Genomic DNA, 21,484 nt, shown 5'->3' on the forward strand with positions numbered 1-21,484 from the left:
AATACAGAGAGACACGGGGATACTAAAGGACTCTTTGCTAACCCCAGAGCAAGGATCCTCACAGTGACCAGAATTGCCACTGCAGCTAACTGATGACTGCATTTTTCAGTTTCCCAATGAGATGATTTATTGTGGTTACCCTGTCCCTGTTCAAACTATTCTTTTTAGGGCATTTTGGGGGGAGAGGAATAGGGACAGCCAGATTAATTTGTTTACTCCACTTCCTATGTCTGTGAACCAAAAGGAACAATATCTGATCTAATGTAGATGTTATCATGGATTGCTTGGTGCTGAACACATAGATGGAATAGGACTCCTACCATGAAGGAGGTATGGAAAAAAGAGAGCAAATGAATGCTGACATCCAGAGTGGAAGGCTATAACAGAAACGAGCTCACTGCTGCTCCCCTACACTGTCCAGTCCTCTTCACATTAAGCAGGTCCTTAGGGCCAGCTCTGCCCAAGGACTCTGAGCAGAAGTGCTGTTTGTCACCCTGTGCCCTAACAGAGAAGCCAGTGTACACCACTGAGCATTCTTTTCTGCTGATACAGGGAACAACAGCAATACGATGGGGGAGCTTTGTTCAGCTTGGGTCTCTGAGTGACTATGCAGAAACCCACCCCCAGCTATGATTTGCACTGAACCCCTAAGGAATGAAAGGTCAAGTTGTTTTTACCAAGTAAATAATCACAGAATGACAGAAGATGAGGTAAATCTAGAATGAGTAGTAGAACAGAGAGGTGAGTACCATTTGTGGCCTCAAGACCAGCTGCAAAAGTGGGGTCTACAGTGTATCACATTTAAAAGTCTTAGAAGCTGTCCCAGGATAAGAGACCAATCAAAAGTCTGGAAGGAGCAGTTTCTAGAACTTATTGTGCAGAGAAAGTGGGGACAAGTTGCTCAAGGGATGACCCACAGTAGGTTCTGTGATGCCTGCTCAGATCCCTGGTTCAGGCTAAAATTCTAACTCTCCCAGTGTTCAGTAAATCTCTCTAGGTGTGCTGGCCTCAACCACAGAGGTCATGTTGCTACTGGGATAATGTGCAGTTGAATCACTGGGATTGCATCCAATTCAGTTTCTCACTGTCCATTTTTACTTCTTTTACCCCCCAATAAACTTTTTACATGAACTCTATCCTAGAGTTTCCTACAGACCCCAAAAAGTCTATGAGCTAAATTTTATTACATTAAGAAATTTTCTTTAGTTTTGCTTTATTTTCCCTAAAAGTCCAAAAAATAGAAGAGAGCTGTGCATGGTGGCACACGCTTGTAATCCCTGTGTTTGGGAGGTGGAGACAGGAGGATCGTGCAGGTTCAGAGCCAGCTGCGCTGGCTTCAGAGAACCTGTTTCCAAACAAAAAAGTATAAAATAGGCCTGGGAGTGTAGCCTGGAGGTAGAAGGGTTTCCAGGAAACCCAGTACCACCACAGGATTATAGGAACTACCCAGATAATGGTGGAACACCCAGGGATTATCAGTAGAAGGTTGCAATTTTCACCCAGCCAGGCAGTACGCTACATGTCACTATGCAATATACATTGTTCCTGTGGCCTGTATATAAGACAGCTATTTTTCTACCAATGATAACTTGAAATGCAGTTCATTTCTTGAAATAAAATGACAGCCTAGTTCTAGAAAATGCTTTCATGAATGCATTTTTATATTACTTTACATAAACACATAAATATGTTTAGTCTTTTGCATGAAGTTTGTGCCATTTTCACAATAAATTAAAATGTGTATGTGTTACTAGAGATTGAACTCAGTGGCATTCTACCTCCTAGCTACACTCTCAGCCCTATTTTATTTTTTATTTTGAAACAGAGTCTCACTAAGTTTCTGAGGCTGGCCACAGCCTTCCACATACTGGGATTACAAGTGTCTACCACCACACCCAGCTTAAAATATTTCTAATGCTCTTATCTTTCACCTATTATTTTTCTCAAAAGAATAGACCTCTAAAAAGATAATTATTTTAAAGTTAGCCAAGCATGGTAGCATACACCTATAATCCCAGTATTTGGAATCTGAGATAGTTGAGTTGCAGGTTGAGGACAGTCTCAACAGCTTAATAAGACCCTATTTCAAAATAAAAAATAAAATAAGGCTGGAGTTGTAGCGCAGAGGCTAGAAAGCCCCTGGGTTTTATCCCCAGTGCAAGACGAACACACACACACACACACACACACACACACACACACACACACATCTTTGTTGCTTGGTTTAAGTTTTTATAGGTCTTCCACATCTGGGATGATGGAACAAATTGGGTTAAAATTTTGCTTAGTGTACAAATGAGTATAAATGCTAATTTACAACTCTTTCTTTTCCTATTGCAGTTCTTACTTGAGCCTTAAGATGCCTTTCCAAATCTCTTAGACTATTTGTTCAAAAATCTGTAGCTAATAATAATTGCCATGAAAGAAAACATTACTAAATTCTCTAATAACTGACTATGTTCATAGATTTTAAAATGCCATAAGCTCAACTTCTCAGTTTTGCTTGTTCATGATGAATCTGTTCAGCGGGACCATAGTAAGAAAAATGAACAATTACATGAATTGTTCTACAAATGATAACTTAATTGTGAACTGTAAAGTCTTTGTATATACTTAGCAATTATTTCTTATTTTTACTTTTTGAAGGACTTAAAGCCCAGTAATATAGTAGTAAAATCAGACTGCACTTTGAAGATTCTTGACTTTGGACTGGCTAGGACTGCAGGAACAAGTTTTATGATGACGCCTTATGTAGTGACTCGCTACTACAGAGCACCCGAGGTCATCCTAGGCATGGGCTACAAGGAAAACGGTCAGCACATACTTTCTATTTAAAGTTCTTTTCTCAGTTTCTTCTGTTCATTAGATTTCTTCTGTAAATATTTGAGTTAAAGTGCATGAAATTAAAGGTATATCCCTGGAATGTGTATCAAAAATTCAAAAGTACAAGTTTTATCATAAATGTTTGGAAAAACATGGGGCCTCATTTACTTAAATGCTATTACATACCCATCCATACTACCCCTAGCTAGAGAGTTCATTGTTTTGGCACTTGAAAACAGAAATATATGTCCTCTGTTTGCCTCTGTAACTTGAAAATGAGCATATACTTCTATATACAAGGAAGTCTATAGTGTACCTGATAGTTTATTTAATCTTAGTAGTGATCCCAGTTTACATTAGTGATACAGCACTGGAAATCTTAAGTTAACAGCAGTAACAGTACAAGTTTTGAGTACCATATAATCATTCTGCAATGCTTATGGATAATCAAGGTAACCTTGGAGGAAATGGTGATATTTTGTGAAAACTCTGTGTCTAGTCTTAAGGAAACGGCGTATAGTATAATGTGTGGCTAGTAAATTAAACTAACATTTTAAGTGTTGTAACTTTATCCAGAATACTCCTTAGAATTTCAAAGACCTAGAAGTTCTCTAGCAAGAGAAACTGAAACAATTTACTTTGAATCAGACAACTATCAAATCAACCTTCCAGATTTCTTTTTATGAGAGAGACCATTGAAATTAGTTTAGCTTAATTTCCTTTTTTGAGCTCATTAAAAATAAATATTTTAAACAATGACTATCAATCTTTTTTAAGTAAATATTCTATTCTGTTTTCTTACTTGCTTTCTAAAACTTGAAGATTTTGTTTGGGAGTTGATACTTCAGTGACCAGCATGAAGAAGATTGCTTTTGCATTTGCAGTGAAATCAACAGAAACATTCTGTTATTGTCAGAAATATAGTATAATTTGTCCATGTAATATAAATATGATCTTGGATAGCTCTTTACTAGAAGTTAGCACCGAAAAACGCTATCATATAAAGAATTGATATACTCTCCCTAAGAATTATGTAGATCATTGTATTACATCCCTACCCGTGCCCCTGGAAAACTGAGTCAGATGTACTACTTACTCATGATAACTACATTGATGACACTTATAAGGACACTTTCACACAAACACTTGTTTTAACAACTTTATCTTTTATTGTAAGCTACTTCTGATCATTTTGGAAAGGTAGGATAATCAAATTTATTTTAAGCTACCTAATAGTAAACAATTAAATCCTTTTAAAGCTGGTTTTATGTAATCCATATATATAATTTTGGTTTTTTCACTGACCCACATAGTATCTTCTTTTATATTAATAGCTTTCAGAATCTTTTCTTTGTTTAAAACTTAAGTTTTTCTGCAGGTTCCCAGCATATTTAATGTTTGCCATTTTCTATGAAGTCTGTAGAAGTTTATTTCAGTAGATTTTTGCCAGAAATTAAAACCCTAGGGGGGAAAATGTTCTCTGTTAAACTGGTTTATGAATATTAACGTTTCTCTAAAATTTTATCCTTGAAAGTTAAATCAGAATGTAAATATAAAAAAGATGACATGCATTTTAATATGAAATTTTAGGGAAATTTTAGTTCTGCAGGATTTCCAAAAAATTACTATCAGCTTAACTCCTAATGCTCTTCAGAGAATAGTCTCCTTATAGGAATGTACTAAAAAATAAAGATTTAAATTTTCTAAATCATACAACATGGGACAGGGTATGTATCTCAAGTCTAGGCTTATCCTTTTCCTCTTCTGCTCTTAAATGATTTGGAGCTTCAAACTTTAGTACCCAAATCCGGGATTCTAAGTCTTTTCCTTTTAAATTGCGGATTCTTCCCCTCTGTTCCTATTAAACTGCAAGCACCTGCTTTTTGTGTGTGTGTCTGATATTTAAACACAAATTATAAAATGTTAGGTGTCTGGTTGTTCTAATACACAGGTAGAGATCCTAAAATTGCCTATTTTTCTGTGTAGTAGCTTGTTTTCAGCATTGAGTAAGGTTCCTGCTTCAAGGTGGTAAGAGTAAATAAGTCTACTAGGAGACACTTTGAGATAATAGGAACTTTCATAGCCACAATATCCAGCTACAACCAACTTCTTAAATCCAAAGCAGTTTGGTTTTATGAATTAAAAAAAAACAACATTAAAGAAACATGAAATGTACTTCTCTTTACTGAGTTTTCTAGTTGCTCACTGCCTTCTCTTTATACACTTGTTTCTTTTGAGATAGCAGGGTAAGCATAGATTGATGTTGCCAAGAAAATAATTGATTCTTAATTCAGAATAATAATTACAGCATCTCTTAATTATGTAAATTTATGAACTCCAGTTTGAAAATTTCTGAAGCACTTGAGATTTAACTTTTTATTGTAATTACTCATAGAAACATTCTGTTAAGTATTTTAATATGCTAAATTATTCTGTCCATGCTTTTTTTCTTTTATTTAACTTAAAGAGAGAGTATAATGCACAGTTGAATCTCAAAATAGTATATATTATTTTATAACTTGACTACTTTATATATGTTTTAGCCTTAGTTATAAAGTTTGGTTTGTGTTTGGTTCTATTTTATATTTTATAAGTAAATTATCAGTTACAGAATGTACAAGTTTTTAAAATGTATACAATTTCTGTGCATAGCTCTCACTTTAAAATCAGATATGTAGTTTAAATGCCATACCTTATGTTTTATTTTGTGAACCAAGGCTTTTTGGAAAATATTTTGTCTTTTAAATTATTTCATTAGCTGAAATTAAAATCACTTTTTTCTTTTTGTGATGTTTTGCAGTTTTTATATAATGCAGTCATATTATGCTTCTTTGGTTTTAATGACTTTTTGCTTTGCTTTTCCTTCTTTTGTGCTGCAAACATATAGTGGATTTATGGTCTGTGGGGTGCATTATGGGAGAAATGGTTTGCCACAAAATCCTCTTTCCAGGAAGGGACTGTATCCTTGTGCTACTGCAGCAGATTAATTAGTTAGGTGACAAACTTCTTTATGTTCCTCAATAAAAATGAACATGCTACATTCATACATACAGGTTTTTTTTTTAACAATGTTTGTGGCTATTGTAGTTCAAAAAATTGAGATAAGATGCTGAAATATTTGTAGGCTGCATCTGGCAGTAGGACATACAGTCTCTGCTGGTAGTCAGAGCACATTCATTGTCATTCATTTTTATTTTACACTGCTTTTTATGATTTTAAAGTATACATGGTGTGTGTGTTTTTTTAATGTTTATATATTTTCTTTTATTTTAAACAAAATCTTTATGTTAATGTCATTGCATTTTGTTTTCAGTTGACATTTGGTCAGTTGGGTGCATCATGGGAGAAATGATCAAAGGTGGTGTTTTGTTCCCAGGTACAGATCGTATCCTTATATTTGGCCTAAGATTAGTTTCTAAAGGTCAAAATGTATGGCAGTACTTCAGCTTGGTCAGGTATAATGTATTTTATCTCTCCCTAATATCAAGTATTGCTAAATTACTCTCAAAATACCACCTGCTATTTGACATAGACTTTTCTTTTCCTCATTATTCGTTTCATATGTTAATTCTAAAAAGTGCTCAAGTGTAATTTTCCAGTTACTTGCTGGCTTTGAGTTGATTTATCTAACCTAAATAAAAAATCATGGCTTGTGTTAAAAAAATTCTAATAATTAGACACTTGAGTAAGTCTAAAAATACTTAGTACTTAATATGATTTTGGAATTGTCTGTTGCTGCTGGCCATCCTTTTGTTTTGTCCTCTTATCTCCTTTTTGTTAATGTTCTGTGTGTTTTGTGTCTTGATTGTTGTCTCATTACTCATCATAATATACTGATTGTTTTACATGAGAAATTCAGCATTAGTATTTGTATATGGTAATGATTAGGATTCATACTTTTATCTGTTTTGAGTATTTATATCAACAGTGATGTTTGCCAACAAGTAACAGAATTGTTTTAGGAGGACTGAAAATATTCACCTGGTTACAATAAGAGCTATAGGCCTTGGTTTTCAAGAGCTTAGAATATAAAGAATAAGAGAAACAAGACCAAGGAATCCTCATCCTAACTACTTCTCAAAATGCTGAATCTTTTTCTTAGGTTACAGAACTTTAATTTATCAACATAAGCTGAAGAATGGCAAAACAGTATACCATCTTCATAAAACATCATTAGGACAGATTATAGAAATAGTTCTTATTCTCTAGGAAATAAATGCATTCACTTTTTCTGATAAGCTTGAAGAAAAGGCAAATTTTGTATATTAGAACTATGTAGTATTTCTATTAGCAACTCTAAGAACAAATGATAGTACTATAATTTGTATTTAGAATTTGTGAGTTTAAGCTTTTATATTTTGTGATGATTATTATTTTTATACACATACACATGTGCACACACACAACACACACAATAAATAAGGCTAATAAACTTATTTATTGATCATTTTTGTCCACCTACAGTCATTGCCTTTTGCAAGGTGGCTATGAGACATAAAATTTATAAAAGTTCTGCTTTCTTGTATTTTGATACGGTATTGATTAATGTGTTGAACATTAGATACAGACTATTTTTCTTAGCTACTTGATATTAGATATTGATCAATGGAATAAAGTTATCGAACAGCTTGGAACACCATGTCCTGAATTCATGAAGAAACTGCAACCAACAGTAAGGACTTATGTTGAAAACAGACCTAAATATGCTGGATACAGTTTTGAGAAGCTCTTCCCTGATGTACTTTTTCCAGCAGATTCAGAACACAACAAACTTAAAGGTAATTCTTACAAATGTGTTTGTTAAATCTCATAGTTGTGCATGGGTGTGCATTCATATTCTTAAGGAATATAACCCAAGATTATCTCTAGGTGATGGAACAAACTAAAGTTTTAGTTTCCTTTATATTTAATTTTTTTAATCATGCATGATGTGGTTTTTTAGTTTAAAACTTTTAAAAATAAAGTGTCTGGAATTATTGATAATGTGAGAACCTTTACGAATATGTGTACATTAACATTGTTATTTTTGCAGCCAGTCAGGCAAGGGACTTGTTATCTAAAATGCTGGTCATAGATGCATCTAAAAGAATCTCAGTAGATGAAGCTCTCCAGCACCCCTACATCAACGTCTGGTATGATCCTTCTGAAGCAGAAGCTGTAAGTTCCTCCTTCATGTAGGAAGGACATGATACACTTAGAATTACAATTAAAGTTTGGTTTGGAGGAGACCTTTTAGTTATAAGTAAAAATACAGCCATAAGATGATGGTGCTTTTCTGTTCTTGCCTGGAGCACCATAAGCTAATGAGCACACCCAGGCACATCTTACACAAAGTGAAGTTGCTCCAGTGTGTCTCAGCTGACCTCTACACTTGACCAGGGTCTAGGAGGGTGAGCAGTCTGGGGATACCCTAACTAGGTTGTAAAACAAATTATATCCAAGGCACAGCAAAAATCCTGTAATATAAATAAAATGTGGCAATTTCAGAGGCCAGGAAAAATAAATACATTTTTTTCTTGCAATGCAGGAGTCTTCCAGAACTTGGCTTACATATAAAAGTTGTTGATAATTGATCAGTTTTGGTCTAATGGTACATTTTTACAATTCTTCTGTTTGGCTAATGTTTCAGATAATTACAGTTCACGTACTTCCAGTAATCTAATTATTATTGTCACCTTCTATTTTACAGCCACCACCAAAGATTCCTGACAAGCAATTAGACGAAAGGGAACACACAATAGAAGAGTGGAAAGGTAACCTTTATCAGACTCTTAGAAAGAAAACTAAGTGTCAGGCTTTGTATAGTGATTTATTCTTCACCTTAGGGAATTTAGCAGTATTTTTGTTTTCATATTTGTAGTTGGTAATATGATTATTTTTATAAAAGTGGAAAAGTAATTCTCCTTTCTTCCCTGACCTACTCTTTTTTTTTTTTTAAATAAGTTTTTATTGGTGCATTGTCATACAGCTCACTGGGATGCACACATCACCTAATCAGCCCCTACCCAATCTTTAACCCTTTCCCTCCCCCTTCCCCCTACCTATGCTTGGCTTCCTGATTAACTTTGATATGTTTAAGTACATCATGTGCTTTAAAGAGTTTCCCTTATCTTCCCTCTTATCCCCTCAGATATGTCGCCTTCATTGCTTCTCTATAGGGTCCCTTCTCCATCTAGAGTTCCTCCTGTTACCCGTTTCTCCCTAATATTTTTCACATTAAGAAAAGCATCTGATTTCTTACTTTTTGTGATATTTCACTGTAAATGCCATAATTTTGTTCTCCCTTATAGCTGGACAAAATTCCATTGTGTACATATGCCGTGGTTTTGAGATCCACTCATTCATTGAAGGACATCTTGGCTGGTTCCACAGTTTGGCAATGATGAATTGTGAGGCTATGAGCATGGTTGTTCATGCATTAGTTTGGTATTTTGGTTTTCATTTTTTTTGGTAGATACACAGGGGTGGTATTTCTGGATCATATAGTAAGTTTGTTCTGTTCTCCAAAGTGGTTGCATCAACTTGCAATCCCACCAACAGTGTATTAGAGCTTCTATTTCTCCACATTTATTCCCACTTACTGAAAACCTGAAAACCAGACGGTGAGTAACTTGGACAGGATGATCCACTCACAACCAGTTTTTCTTTTTAAATAGAGGTCACTTGGATCTGGAAATCTTCTGAGAGATTAGGTGAGGCAGCGGCAGCTTCTATTGCTTTCTGGCCACACAGTTGAAGAAACCCGCTGGCCCTTTGCTGTGAAGCAGGCCCCAGTTCAAGGCCTGCCACACACCAGGCTCCGGGCGTGGCCTCGCTGGCTCCAGACCCGACCTCACTGCCCGGCAGGCTCTGGTTCCTATCACTGTAGGCATGACTTTTACATAGGTTTCCATTTTCCCCTCCATATATATATATATATGTATGTATGTATGTATGTATGTATACATACATACATACATACATATAGACAGACACATGCATATATGCACATGCATATATATATATATTACACACACACACACACACACACACACACACACACACACACACACACATTTTAGTAGGAGAAAACAGCACATGTCATTTGCAGAAGCTGAGAGCCTAATACCCTAGCAGCAATGGATTTTATCTCCCCACTGAAAGTGAATGCTCACAGCCTCACCATGGCTGCTCCAAGCACACCCTGACCTCCAGTGCAGCACAGAGGAGTGCAGTGGCCATGAACTGAGGTTTCCCGGGACAGCCGGCACAGCAAATTGGCCCAGCAATATGGGCGGGGCTCCCTCCAACTTGTCCTGGACATTTTTTGTACATAGTGTGTTATCTAGAATTCCTGCACATGTGCAGCAAGAGCAGTCTACTTTGGGGGAGATAATTTTCAAAAATTCAAGGTGGATTGGATGTGGTTGGATCTGTCTGCCTCTCCCAAATATTGTCTGCCGCCGCTACCACCATTTTGGTCCATCTCCACAAAACTTTTCTTACATAGTATGTTGTTCAGAGTTCCTGAGCATGTGGGGCAGGAACAGTCTACTTTTGGATAGATTTCTTCAAAAATTCAAGGTAATTTGGTTGGATCTGTCTGCCTCTCCTGAATACTGGCCAGCACCGTCTTCTTGTTCTCTCCTAGAGTATGTTGTTGTTAAGTATTCCTGTGTATGTGTGGCAGGAGCAGTCTGTTTTCTGATCTCTTCTGGGATATCCCTCCAAAAATCACTTTTGTTGCAGTGGCGGGCACCGCGCTACAGTCCTTCCTCTAATTCTGCCATTTTCCACTCTCTCTTATATTTTAGATAGGAAATCATGACTGGAAATGTTTCTGTGTGTTGTCCCAATCAACTATTACATCGAAATCTGTTGTCCAGGGTTTCTCAGGGGGATGCATATCCTATTCGGCCGCTGCTAACCATCACCGCTGCGGCTGTGGTCGCCTCTGCAACTGCAGCCACACCATCTTCCTCCCTCTTCAATATTTTTTTTTTTTTTTTTTTTTGGTACTGGGGTTCCTGGAAGCCCTTCTACCTCGGGGCTACACTCCCAGACCTATTTTTACATTTTCATTTTGGAAACAGGGTCTCCTAAGCCAGCGCACGGCTGGCTTCGAACCTGCGCGATCCTCCTGTCTCTGCCTCCCAAGCGCGGGGATTACAAGCGTGCGCCACCACGCCCGGCTTCAATATTTTTTAATAAAAGAAAACAGTACGTGTCTTTTGCAGGAGTTGGGGGCCCAAGTACTTACTGTGTTTTATCTCCCCTCCAAGAGCAGAGGCCCACAGCTTCACCACGGAGAGCAGGTTCTGCTGCTCTGAGCACACCCAGCCCCAGCACTATGTAGAGGAGCCTGGTGGCCAGGAGTGCCCTTGGCTCCCAGGACATGCTGCAAGAGCCGACCCGACTATGCAGCGCTCCATCTGATGTGCCCCGAATATTTTTCTGACATAGTATATTGTCCAGAGTTCCTGAGCATGTGGGACAGGAGCAATCTACTTTCTGGGAGATTTCCTCAAAAGTTCAGGGTAAATTAGAATGAATTTAGCTGCCTCTCCCCGATACTGGCCATTGTTGCTGCCACCATCTTGGCCCTTTTCCTGACCTACTCTTAATTTCCCAAGTTCACCACCACACAGAAACAGAAGTTCTTTCTCCTTTGTTTTCCCATAGACTTTATACAAGTGTGTTTGATGTCTCCTGCCCCTTTTTAATCACAAATAATTGTATACTATGCGTCCTGGGCACACTTTGTTGATATAAACAAGCCTCTTGAAGGTGACTCTCAGTCTGCATCACTGTCTCATTTGGTTTACTAGGTGGTGGGTATTGTTCAATATGCATGTGTTACAATCTTTGTGTCCATCTTCCTTTGAAGAGCTTTTTTTTTCTTTTTTTTTTTTTTTTTTTTTTTTGCGGGTCTGGGGTTGGAACCCAGGGGTATTTGAACTCCATGCTACACCCCCCTGCCCTATTTTTTATTCTTTATTTTTAGACAGGGTCTCACTAATTTGCGGAGGGCCTCACCAAGTAGCTGAGGCTGTCCGCAAACCGCGATCCTCCAGTCTCAGCTTCCAAATGCTGGGATTACAAGCATAGGCCACCATGCCTAGTTTTTTGAAGAGCATTTATGGTGGGTCCAGTCTGATGCTATTATAGATGGCTCTGTTCATGTGTACATGTGAGAACATGCCTATAAGAATATTCCTAAGAGATGTCCTGAGCCAGAGGCTATTTTTAGTAACTTATAGATTACAAAGAAATTGTAATAGTTTAGATTTTCAACTATATTGTATAGGAGTCTGTTTACCCATACCCTTAGCAACTGAATGCCCTAATTTTTAGTCTTTGCACATTTAATACAGTAGGTTTTTTAAATGTGTGTATGTGGTACTGGAGATTAAACTCAGGGGCATTCTACCTCTGAGCTATACCCCCAGCCCTGTTTTATTATTTATATTGAAACAGAGTCTCACTAAGTTGTGGAGGGCCTCACTAGGTTGCTGAAGCTGGCCATGAACCTGTGATCCTGCTGTCACCCCCTGCCAAATGCTGAGATGATACCTTGCACTACCACGCCTGGCTTATAGTAGTCTGATTCTATTTTATTAATGCTTTTGAACATTAACAGTGCTTTGATAGTCATGGAAAAGTTAAAGTGCATTTTTAAAAAATCTCTCTTGGGAGCCAGGCGTGGTAGCTCACGCTTGTAATCCCCATGCTTGGGAGGCGGAGACAGGAGAATCGCGCAGGTTCAAAGCCAGCCTCGCTGACTTAAGAGACCCTGTTTCCAAATAAAAAAATATAAAATAGGTCTGGGAGTGTGGCTGGGAGGTAGAAGGATTCCATCCCCAGTAACACACACACAAAAAAAATCTCTCTTAGGACATTAGAGCTAGGTGGCTTTTAGATCCTGTTTACGTCCCTCTGTGTCATTGTCATTTAGTGCTTTGAACACTTTTGTAGCTATGTGACTTGCACATCGCTTGATCCCCTTTTTATCTTACCTTAAAATGGAGACAAAAGATCTGTTATGAAGCTGAGAAATACAGGACAAAGGGGACCAGGGAGGTATAACCCTGAACTGGTAACCCTTCTGTTAATGTATTTTGGAAAGAATGAATCTGATTCTTTCTCCTTACAAATAACAAGAATTCATTTTCTCTGAATTTGACATTAGGAGACTCATGGTTAGCAGAGCACAACAGAATAATAGATTTGGGTAGAGCTTAGTGCATCTGAATATGTCCTAAGTAATATATAATGATGTAACTCTGGACCAGAATGTGTATTAAGGTATTCATCTTGTATTTTTGTATCCTATTAATTTATAATAGACATTTATGGAACCTTACAGCATTATAGTAGGAAATACTGTCAATTGTACTACACCATTGATTTTAATATGTTAACCATTTTCAGAGATAATAAACTGGGAAAAGTACATTTTAAAATCAGTGAAATATGACATTTTTGTTTACAGTACAAGGATATATTTGGGGTTTTTTATTACTTTAAATTTTTTTACCCTGGCCTGGCGTGGTGGCACACGCTTCTAATCCCAGCATCTGGGAGGCTGAGACAGGAGGAACTCAGTTCATGGACAGCCTCAGCTACTACTTAGTGAGGCTCTTTGCAACTCAGACCCTGTTTCAAAATAAAGAATTAAAATAGGGCTGGGGATATAACTTGGAGGTAGAATACCCTTGGGTTCCATCCCCAGTACTGCCAAAAAAAAAAAAAAAAAAACCCTTAATTCTGTTTTTTTTTTTTTTTTGCTAACTCCAAATGCATCTCAATAATTACCCACAAACTGCCTTATTTAAGCTCTGCTTTAGAGTTTTAGCTGTTAGAACAGAAAGAAAAATCCACTACCAGAGCCATTTACTACAGATTGCTTTGCCTTGTTAGTACTCCTATTTAACTTTGGTTCTTCTATCTTACTCCGTTTCACAAAGGAACACTGTTTCTTCCTTCCTGTTTTTAATCTTTTTATCTAGAATGCTTATCATTTTATTTTCTTCCTTTAGGAAAAAAAGCTTCTTCTCTTTTAACAAAACTGATCTAGGCAAGCCTGTAATCCCAGTACATGGGAATCTGAGACAGGAAGATCACAGGTTCAGGGCCAGCCTCAGCAAATAGTGAGACTCTCATCAACCTAGGGAGACCCTGTTTAAAAAAAAAAAAAATGGGACTGAGGGTGTGGCTTGAAGGTAAAATGCCCCTGGGTTCAATTCCCAGTACTCCTGGTGCCCCCCACACAGTCTTTTGAGTTTTTGTTTTGTTTTGTTTTTCTTCCCCTTCTAAGCACAAGGTTACCATAGTAGGCATATCTTTAGCTCTGTTCATTCTAACATTCACTTGTTTTAACATACTGTTGTCATACCCTCTAATCAGAGATTAAGAAGTTTAAACTTCAGGAATTATGTGGACTTATTGAAATTCTCTGCAACATTTTTGTTTTGTACATTTTTCTCAGAAGTGTCACTGTTTTTATATAATTCTCAAATGACTCCATGATACAAAGGTGATGAATAATGGTGACGCAGCATTCCAGTCAGACTCACAAGACATGCACACCACACTCCAAAAAACTTAGAAGAATACATGCATACATCAGTAGGCAGCATACCCTTTCTCACCTTTAGTCAGAGCTGACCTCACAGTGGTACCCCAGCTGTATCCAAGCCCAGGAAGACAGCAGAATTCCCCAAGGGATTTCTTGACAGTTACAGCATGTTTATGCTGGACTAATAGAAGGAGCTAAAGTGTAGCTACCTGCTTCTTTTCCTTTAATAAAATTTTGTTTAAGTTCCATTCTAATTAAAGAAGCCCCCATGCTCTCTTTGATTTATTATTATTATTATTATTATTATTATTATTAATCATTATTTGGTGGTACTGGGGTTCCTAGAAGCCCTTCTACGTCTGGGTTACACTCCCAGACCCATTTTTCTATTTTTATTTGGAAACAGGGTCTCTTAAGCCAGCGCGGCTGGCTCCGAACCAATGCGATCCTCCTGTCTCCGCCTCCCAAGTGCGGGGATTACAAGCGTGCGCCACCACGCCCGGCGCTCTCTTTGATTTAAATCTTTGTAGTAGATATCTGGTTGAGCACCTCCTGTATACCACACGCTATGACAAGGCTCAGAAAGTAGAAATGAATAAGATAATAAACACTTAATTCAAGCCCTCACTGAAATTAAACACACATCTGTAGTAGAGAAAACCTGTAATATGGTATAGTATAGAGTGCTGGTAGAGTAAAATGATAAAAGCTTCTAACCCAGGCTCTGTCTCTAAATAACTTAAGAAATAATTAGTTACAGCAAAGGCTTTTTACTTTCTTTCAATATAATTGTGGTTGATGATCAAAGAATTGTTATTAATACCCACAAATCTCAGGCTGATCTAGACCATCTGTCAATGTAAGGATAATATTTGAAGTAAAAAACTTTTTTATTTTGTTTTGTAGAAACATTGGGAATTGAGAGATATTCTACCTCTGAGCTACATCTTCAGCCCTATTTTATTTTTTTTATTTTGAAATAGGTCTCACTGAGTTGCTGAGGCTGTCCTTGAACTTACGATCCTCCTGTGTTTTGATTAAAAGTTTTGATTTAAAACATACACATCTTGTAAGAGTGGCTCTCAGACTTTGAAACATTAATTTTTGTCCATTTCTTTTTCAGAGTTGATATACAAGGAAGTGATGGACTTAGAAGAGAGAACCAAGAATGGAGTTATCCGGGGGCAGCCCTCTCCTTTAGGTTGGTTACAATATAAGCGTGGTTGAGCTTACAGTTTACTTCTTGTGTTGTACTCTTTAGTAGCCCGAAATCTACAGTTCTTTCCATATTTACTATTATTATTATTCAACTTATAATTTTTTTTTCAGTATGAGGGATGGAACCCAGGGGCATTCTACCTCTGAGCTACACCCTCAGCCCTATTTTTATTCTTTCTTTCTTTCTTTCTTTCTTTCTTTCTTTCTTTCTTTCTTTCCTTCCTTCCTTCCTTCCTTCCTTATTTATTTATTTATTTATTTATTTATTTATTTATTTATTTATTTATTTTGGTCGTATCCTGGGGTTCCGGGCTACACTCCTAGTCCTATTTTTATACTTTTTTATTTGGAAACAGGGACTCTTAAGCCAGCACAACTGGCTTCAAACCTGCACGATCCTCCTGTCTCTGCCTCCCAAGCGTGGGGATTACAAGCTTGCGCCACCATGCCTGGCATTATTCTTTATTTTGAAACAGGGTCTCACTGAGTTGCAAAGAACCTCACTAAGTAGCTGAGGCTGGCTGGTAACCAGGATCCTACTTGTCTCAGTCTCCCAAATGCTGGGATTACAAGCATGCACCACCACACCTGGCTCAACTTATAATTTTTATGGTAAAATTTAAAAACATTTATATGCCTTTGCCACTGTCCCAATACATTTTTTTCCTCTGAAACTAACATTTCATTGAAGAACAGAAACTTTAAGTTTTTCTTCGTTGACATTTTTGCCTTCTTCTTAATTTCTTAAAATCAGTAAATTTACCTTCTATTTTTTTTATTATTTTGAGTTTTTTCAGTACTAGGGATTGAACCAAGAGGCCTTCTGACCTCTGCGCTATACACACAGCCCTGTTTTAATTTTTATTTTGAAACAGAGTCTCATTAAGTTGTGGAGGGCCTCACTAAGTAGCTGAGGCTGGCTGTAAACATGCAATCCTCCTGTCTTAGCCTCCCAACTACTGGTATTATAAGTGTGCACCACCACATATGGCTTACCTGTGTATGATTTTAAAGTATTTACCTTTCTATGATTTTTTACTTTGGATAAATAAAACTTCACTACAAAATTTGGTACATGAAATATCAAGTTACTATCTTTTTCTTTTGGGTATTTTTTATTTGTTTCACTAAGACAATAACATTAAAATCACTGCTAGAAAGTATTTGTTCTCTATGGAAAAAACTGATTAGCAGTTTAAAGCATTTTTTTCTGTTATAAGCTGGCATTAATTTAATTTTAGCACATGTAAAGGTATTATAAAGAATTGAAGGAAAAAGTTAAATGTCAGGTAACATACATACTTTATGACAGGCACTGGTTCATTCATCTCCTAAGACCCCAGTGTAGGAATTACTATGTACATTTTACAGATGAGAAGACTAAAATTCAGAAAAAAAAATAATAACATGAGCTGGGTGTCATGGTATATGCCTTGTAATCTCAGTACTTCAGAGGCTGAGACAGAAGATTTGAAGCCAGCCTCAGCAGTTTACTTAGCAAGACCCTCAGCAACTGTATCAAAAGTAAAAATAAAAAAGGGGCTGTGGGTATAGCTTAGAGGTAGAATGCTCCTGGGTTGAATCCCCAGTACCAAATAAAATAAAATGATGTATTTGTATAAGTCTTTGTAGAAAAAGTAATAGTCATTTTTTATTTTTATTTTTTTTATTTTGGTACTGGGGATTGATTGAACCCAAAGGCATTCTACCTCCGAGCTATATGCTCAGTCCTATTTTTTATTCTTTATTTTGAAACAGGGTCTCACTGAGTTGCAAAGGGCCTCACTAAGTAGCTGAAGCTGTCTGTGAACTGTGATCCTCCTGTCTCAGCCTCTCAAATGCTGGGATTACAAGCGTGTGCCACCATGCCTGGCTAATAGTAATTTTTGAATGTGCAGTGTTTCAGCATCTTCCTTGGTCCTTGGCTGACCGCACAGACTTCTGTGGCTGTACAGATTAGGATAGTTTTATGGAAAAAGTAAAATCTAGGCAGAACTTCAAAGGCGGAGTAGTATTTCAAAAGATAGGTCTTGATTTTGAGTAAAACTACCTATTTTAATCTCTCTAAAACTTCTACATTTTAAGAAAATATTGATATTATATCTACCATTTTATCCATAGGTAAAATGTTTAACTGTAGTTTCATATGCTCATTTTATTCTACCAAAAAGACAAAATTGCCGGGCGTGGTGGTGCACGCTTGTAATCCCCGCACTTGGGAGGCGGAGACAGGAGGATTGCGTAGGTTCGAAGCTAGCTGCGCTGAGTTAAGAGACCCTGTTTCCAAATAAAACCTATAAAATAGGTCTGGGAGTGTAGCCCGGAGGTAGACGGGCTTCTAGGAACCCCAGTACTACCAAAATAAAATAAATAAATAAAGACAAAATTGTTTAAATAATTTTGGTAGCCTCCTATGGCATTTTGTATAACACTAAACTGTATATTTTAAACTCCTTGATCAGGAGGTTATTCTTCCAGATCTGTAAATAGATCCTGTTGAAAGTAATTGGTTTTGATAACTTATATCTTGGTAAAATTATGGCAAATAAATCTATATTATGAATGCTTGAGTTATGTAATTAATTAGTGTTGTATTGCTACCTAATAGTAGTGTAAGTAAATTGTTGTGGAGGCTCAGGTAAAATTTGTAAAGTGCATTATTTGGGACAGTTTTACACTTTGACCTAATGTCCTAGTAAGTGGCACATTCTGCATGTCACGTTTGAGTAAATGTTAATAATCTCATAAGATAGTGAAATTTGGGGGCTTTTTTTTTTTTAAGTGTGTAAAATAGTATCCTAGATACTATTTGTCTATAGTCACAAAATAAGTTAGTGCAAAACAGACCTTAAGGTTTCTAGACACTTCATGGGTCTTCATGAATAAATTGGGCTGTTACAAAATTAATCCATTCATGATTATATGTAAAACCAGAAAAAATAATCTGTGATAATTAGAGTATCAGATAATCACAATACCATTTTCACTTGATTTTTAAAATGAAGTTTATTATTTTTCCCAGTGGATTTCTCTCTCTCTCTCTTTTTTTTTTTTTTTTTTTTTTTTTGTGGTGGTACTGGGGTTCCTGGAAGCCCTTCTACATCCGGCCTACACTCCCAGACCTATTTTTACATTTTTATTTGGAAACAGGGTCTCCTAAGCCAGCGCATGGCTGGCTTCGAACCTGCGTGATCCTCCTGTCTCTGCCTCCCAAGCGTGGGGATTACAAGCATGCGCCACCATGCCCAGCTTCCCAGTGGATTTTCTACCTATCTTTATTTTGGTTTGGCTGATGTTAAATGAGCTTTTCTGCCTTGAGTGCACAAAGACTCACCTGAGAAAGAAATGAAGTCTCAGATAGCTGAGATTGAAGATTTCTCATAGTATTGTTTCTCAGATATTTGAGAATTATTGTGTGGCTTTAAAGTTCAAAGGAAACAAGTATTACTCTTTCTCTTATATACCTGATTTTCCAGTTCATAATTATGATGCATTCAAAAGTTAATATTTATCAGGTTAAGAAATTTCGGTAAGCTAGGCATGGTGGTGCACACCAGTAATCCCAGTACTTGGGAGGCTGAGACAGGGGGATCATAGGTTTGAGACCAACCTCAGCAACATAGAATATTCTCAGCAACCTAATGAGACCCTGTTCCAAATAATAACTTAAAAAAGGGCTGAGGGTGTAGGTCAGAGGTAGAATGTCCTGGGGTTAAGCCCTAATACTACACATAGACACACAAAAAGAAATTTGGATAAAATGAAAGGGATTCTAAACTAGATGCCTATGTAAAAAGTATATATGGTGGGATTTTTTTTTTTTTAATGGTTTGAATGTTTGTGTACAAGTCTTAGAAAGTAGCCATGGAGTACTGTGTATGATATAGAATGTATATTACACCGTTCATTCAGAAGGGTCACACTGTATGGTGTCTCATTGATAGAACTACAAAGAACATACAATCTCACTTTTGCTCTGGCTGGGAAACACATTGGTCTCTTTTGAGTCCAGGAGGTTATCACCTTACCTCTCATCAGTCCTGACATCCTCCTCCTGCTTGTCTCTTCCATGTCAGCTCCAGCACATACACTGCCCCTTGTGGTTCTCTTTCTCTCTGTCCCTCACTTCCCTCCTCACTGCCCTGTAGAGTTGGTTGTTCCCACTGTTTGTCTTTTTCCTTGTTACATTTGAAGACAAGCTTTCAGAAGATCTTTTGTTATTTGTTTGTTGTTCATAATTAGAACAAAGGATGATCTCAAATGCTGAGATAAACTGGGTTTTAGGAGCAGTGGTTTTGGCCTGTTTGGTTTTAGTGTGGTTGGATACCTGGCCTCACCCTCATAATTCTGGCCAGTGTTTGATTAGTTTTCATTGTTTTTGTTTTTGTTTCATGGTCCTGAGAATTGAAACTAGGGACACTCTACCACTGAGCTACATCCGAGCCCTTTTTTAAATTTTTTTTTAAATTTTGAAATAGGGCCTTGAACTTGTGCTCCTGCCTCAGCCTTCTGATTAGCTAGGGTTGCAGGTGTGTACCACTTAGACTCCAATTATACCACTGTTCTTATACAGTAAATGTATTCCGGAGAACTTTTGTATGACCTATAGTGAATAATATAAATTTTGGAATCACCCTTGTTAATTAATATGGTTCAAAAGTGCTTAACCTATTATGTGAGTTCCCTTTAACACATCATTTGCCCCTAGTGTCAGACTTGCCCCCTTTCCAGCCCAACCAACTTGAGAAGATTTCTAGGTTAAATATTCCTATCATTTTTTTTTAAATCTAATATGTGCTTGCTAGGTTATACTTGGGGTAAGGGAAACAGTTTGCCCTGCTCTTTCTCTGTTTAATAAATGCATATTTGTTTTTATCAAGTACTTCCTAGAATCAAAATAGGAAGACCTAAATTTACCTAACAAGGCCACTTGAGTTACCCTGGAAAATCACAGTAGTATCATGCAGTCTGGGGCTGTTGAACTAAGGTCCCTTCCCAATTAAAATGATTTTATTCTTTGTGTCTGCTTTTGATTTACAAAATGTATCAGAAGCATCATTTATTTATTTATTTTTGTGGTACTGGGGGTGGAACCCAGACGCTTTCTACCTCTGGGCTATACTCCCAGACCTATTTTATATTTTATTTGGAAACAGGGTGTCACTAAGTTGCTGAGAGCCTCACTCAGTAACTAAGGGTGGATTCAAACCTGTGTGATCCTTCTGTCTCAGCCTCCCAAGCTTTGGGATTACAAGGTGCGCCACCACACCTGGCTACTTTTCCTTTTTAATGAGAACATATTATAAATAGTTTTTTATAGGGCAGTAGTTTTAACTTTTTAGTCACTCGGTTCTTTGAGATCCTCTCTATAAAAATGTACCATATATACTTTTACATGTATTATCAGTATTATTCACACATACCCTAAACCCTATTCATGGGTCTTGCTACTCTTTCTAAATATGACTTAGACTTTAAGTTCTTACCTTAAAGTGAAAAATCAGTGGAAGGACAAAACTCCAGGTTTCTAGATATTTCTGGGATTCTCAGCTTGTAGCTTACATAGAACAGTGTTTGTAAGTTTGCATTACATTTGGTATTGTTTGTGATTATTTTTAGTGAGCCTTCTAAACCTAAGAGAAAAATTGAGTCAACTACAAGAGGTCATCAGTGCAGTGCAAGCTGCTCGGTCAGCAGCTCTGTCTGCAACTGATTTGCTGCTTTGTTTCTCATAGCACAGGTGCAGCAGTGATCAGTGGCTCTCAGCACCCATCGTCATCATCGTCTGTCAATGATGTGTCTTCAATGTCCACAGATCCGACTTTGGCCTCGGATACAGACAGCAGTCTAGAAGCATCAGCTGGACCTCTGGGCTGCTGTAGATGA

General features: G+C 37.3%; 1 protein-coding gene across 6 annotated transcripts in view; it reads left to right on the forward strand.

Annotated features, from left to right (window-relative positions):
* MAPK8 (mitogen-activated protein kinase 8) overlaps positions 1-21,484 on the forward strand; it is a gene marked incomplete at its 3' end in the record, with an annotated part of 42,519 nt that extends 21,035 nt beyond the window's left edge. Inside the window, exons 5-11 of one of the 6 annotated variants that reach the window (XM_080694073.1) lie at positions 2,647-2,812; positions 5,711-5,782; positions 7,419-7,601; positions 7,856-7,980; positions 8,513-8,576; positions 15,504-15,581; positions 21,339-21,484. In XM_080694073.1, the coding sequence (XP_080550199.1) occupies positions 2,647-2,812; positions 5,711-5,782; positions 7,419-7,601; positions 7,856-7,980; positions 8,513-8,576; positions 15,504-15,581; positions 21,339-21,484 (834 nt within the window). Of the gene's footprint in view, positions 1-2,646; positions 2,813-5,710; positions 5,783-6,136; positions 6,209-7,418; positions 7,602-7,855; positions 7,981-8,512; positions 8,577-15,503; positions 15,582-21,338 lie in introns of all 6 variants that reach the window. The other 5 variants (XM_080694076.1, XM_080694074.1, XM_080694075.1 and 2 more) reach the window with 5 other exon arrangements.

The sequence above is a fragment of the Muscardinus avellanarius genome, assembly GCF_963383645.1.
Source record: "Muscardinus avellanarius genome assembly, chromosome: 4".
Classification (NCBI taxonomy): Eukaryota; Metazoa; Chordata; class Mammalia; order Rodentia; family Gliridae; genus Muscardinus; species Muscardinus avellanarius.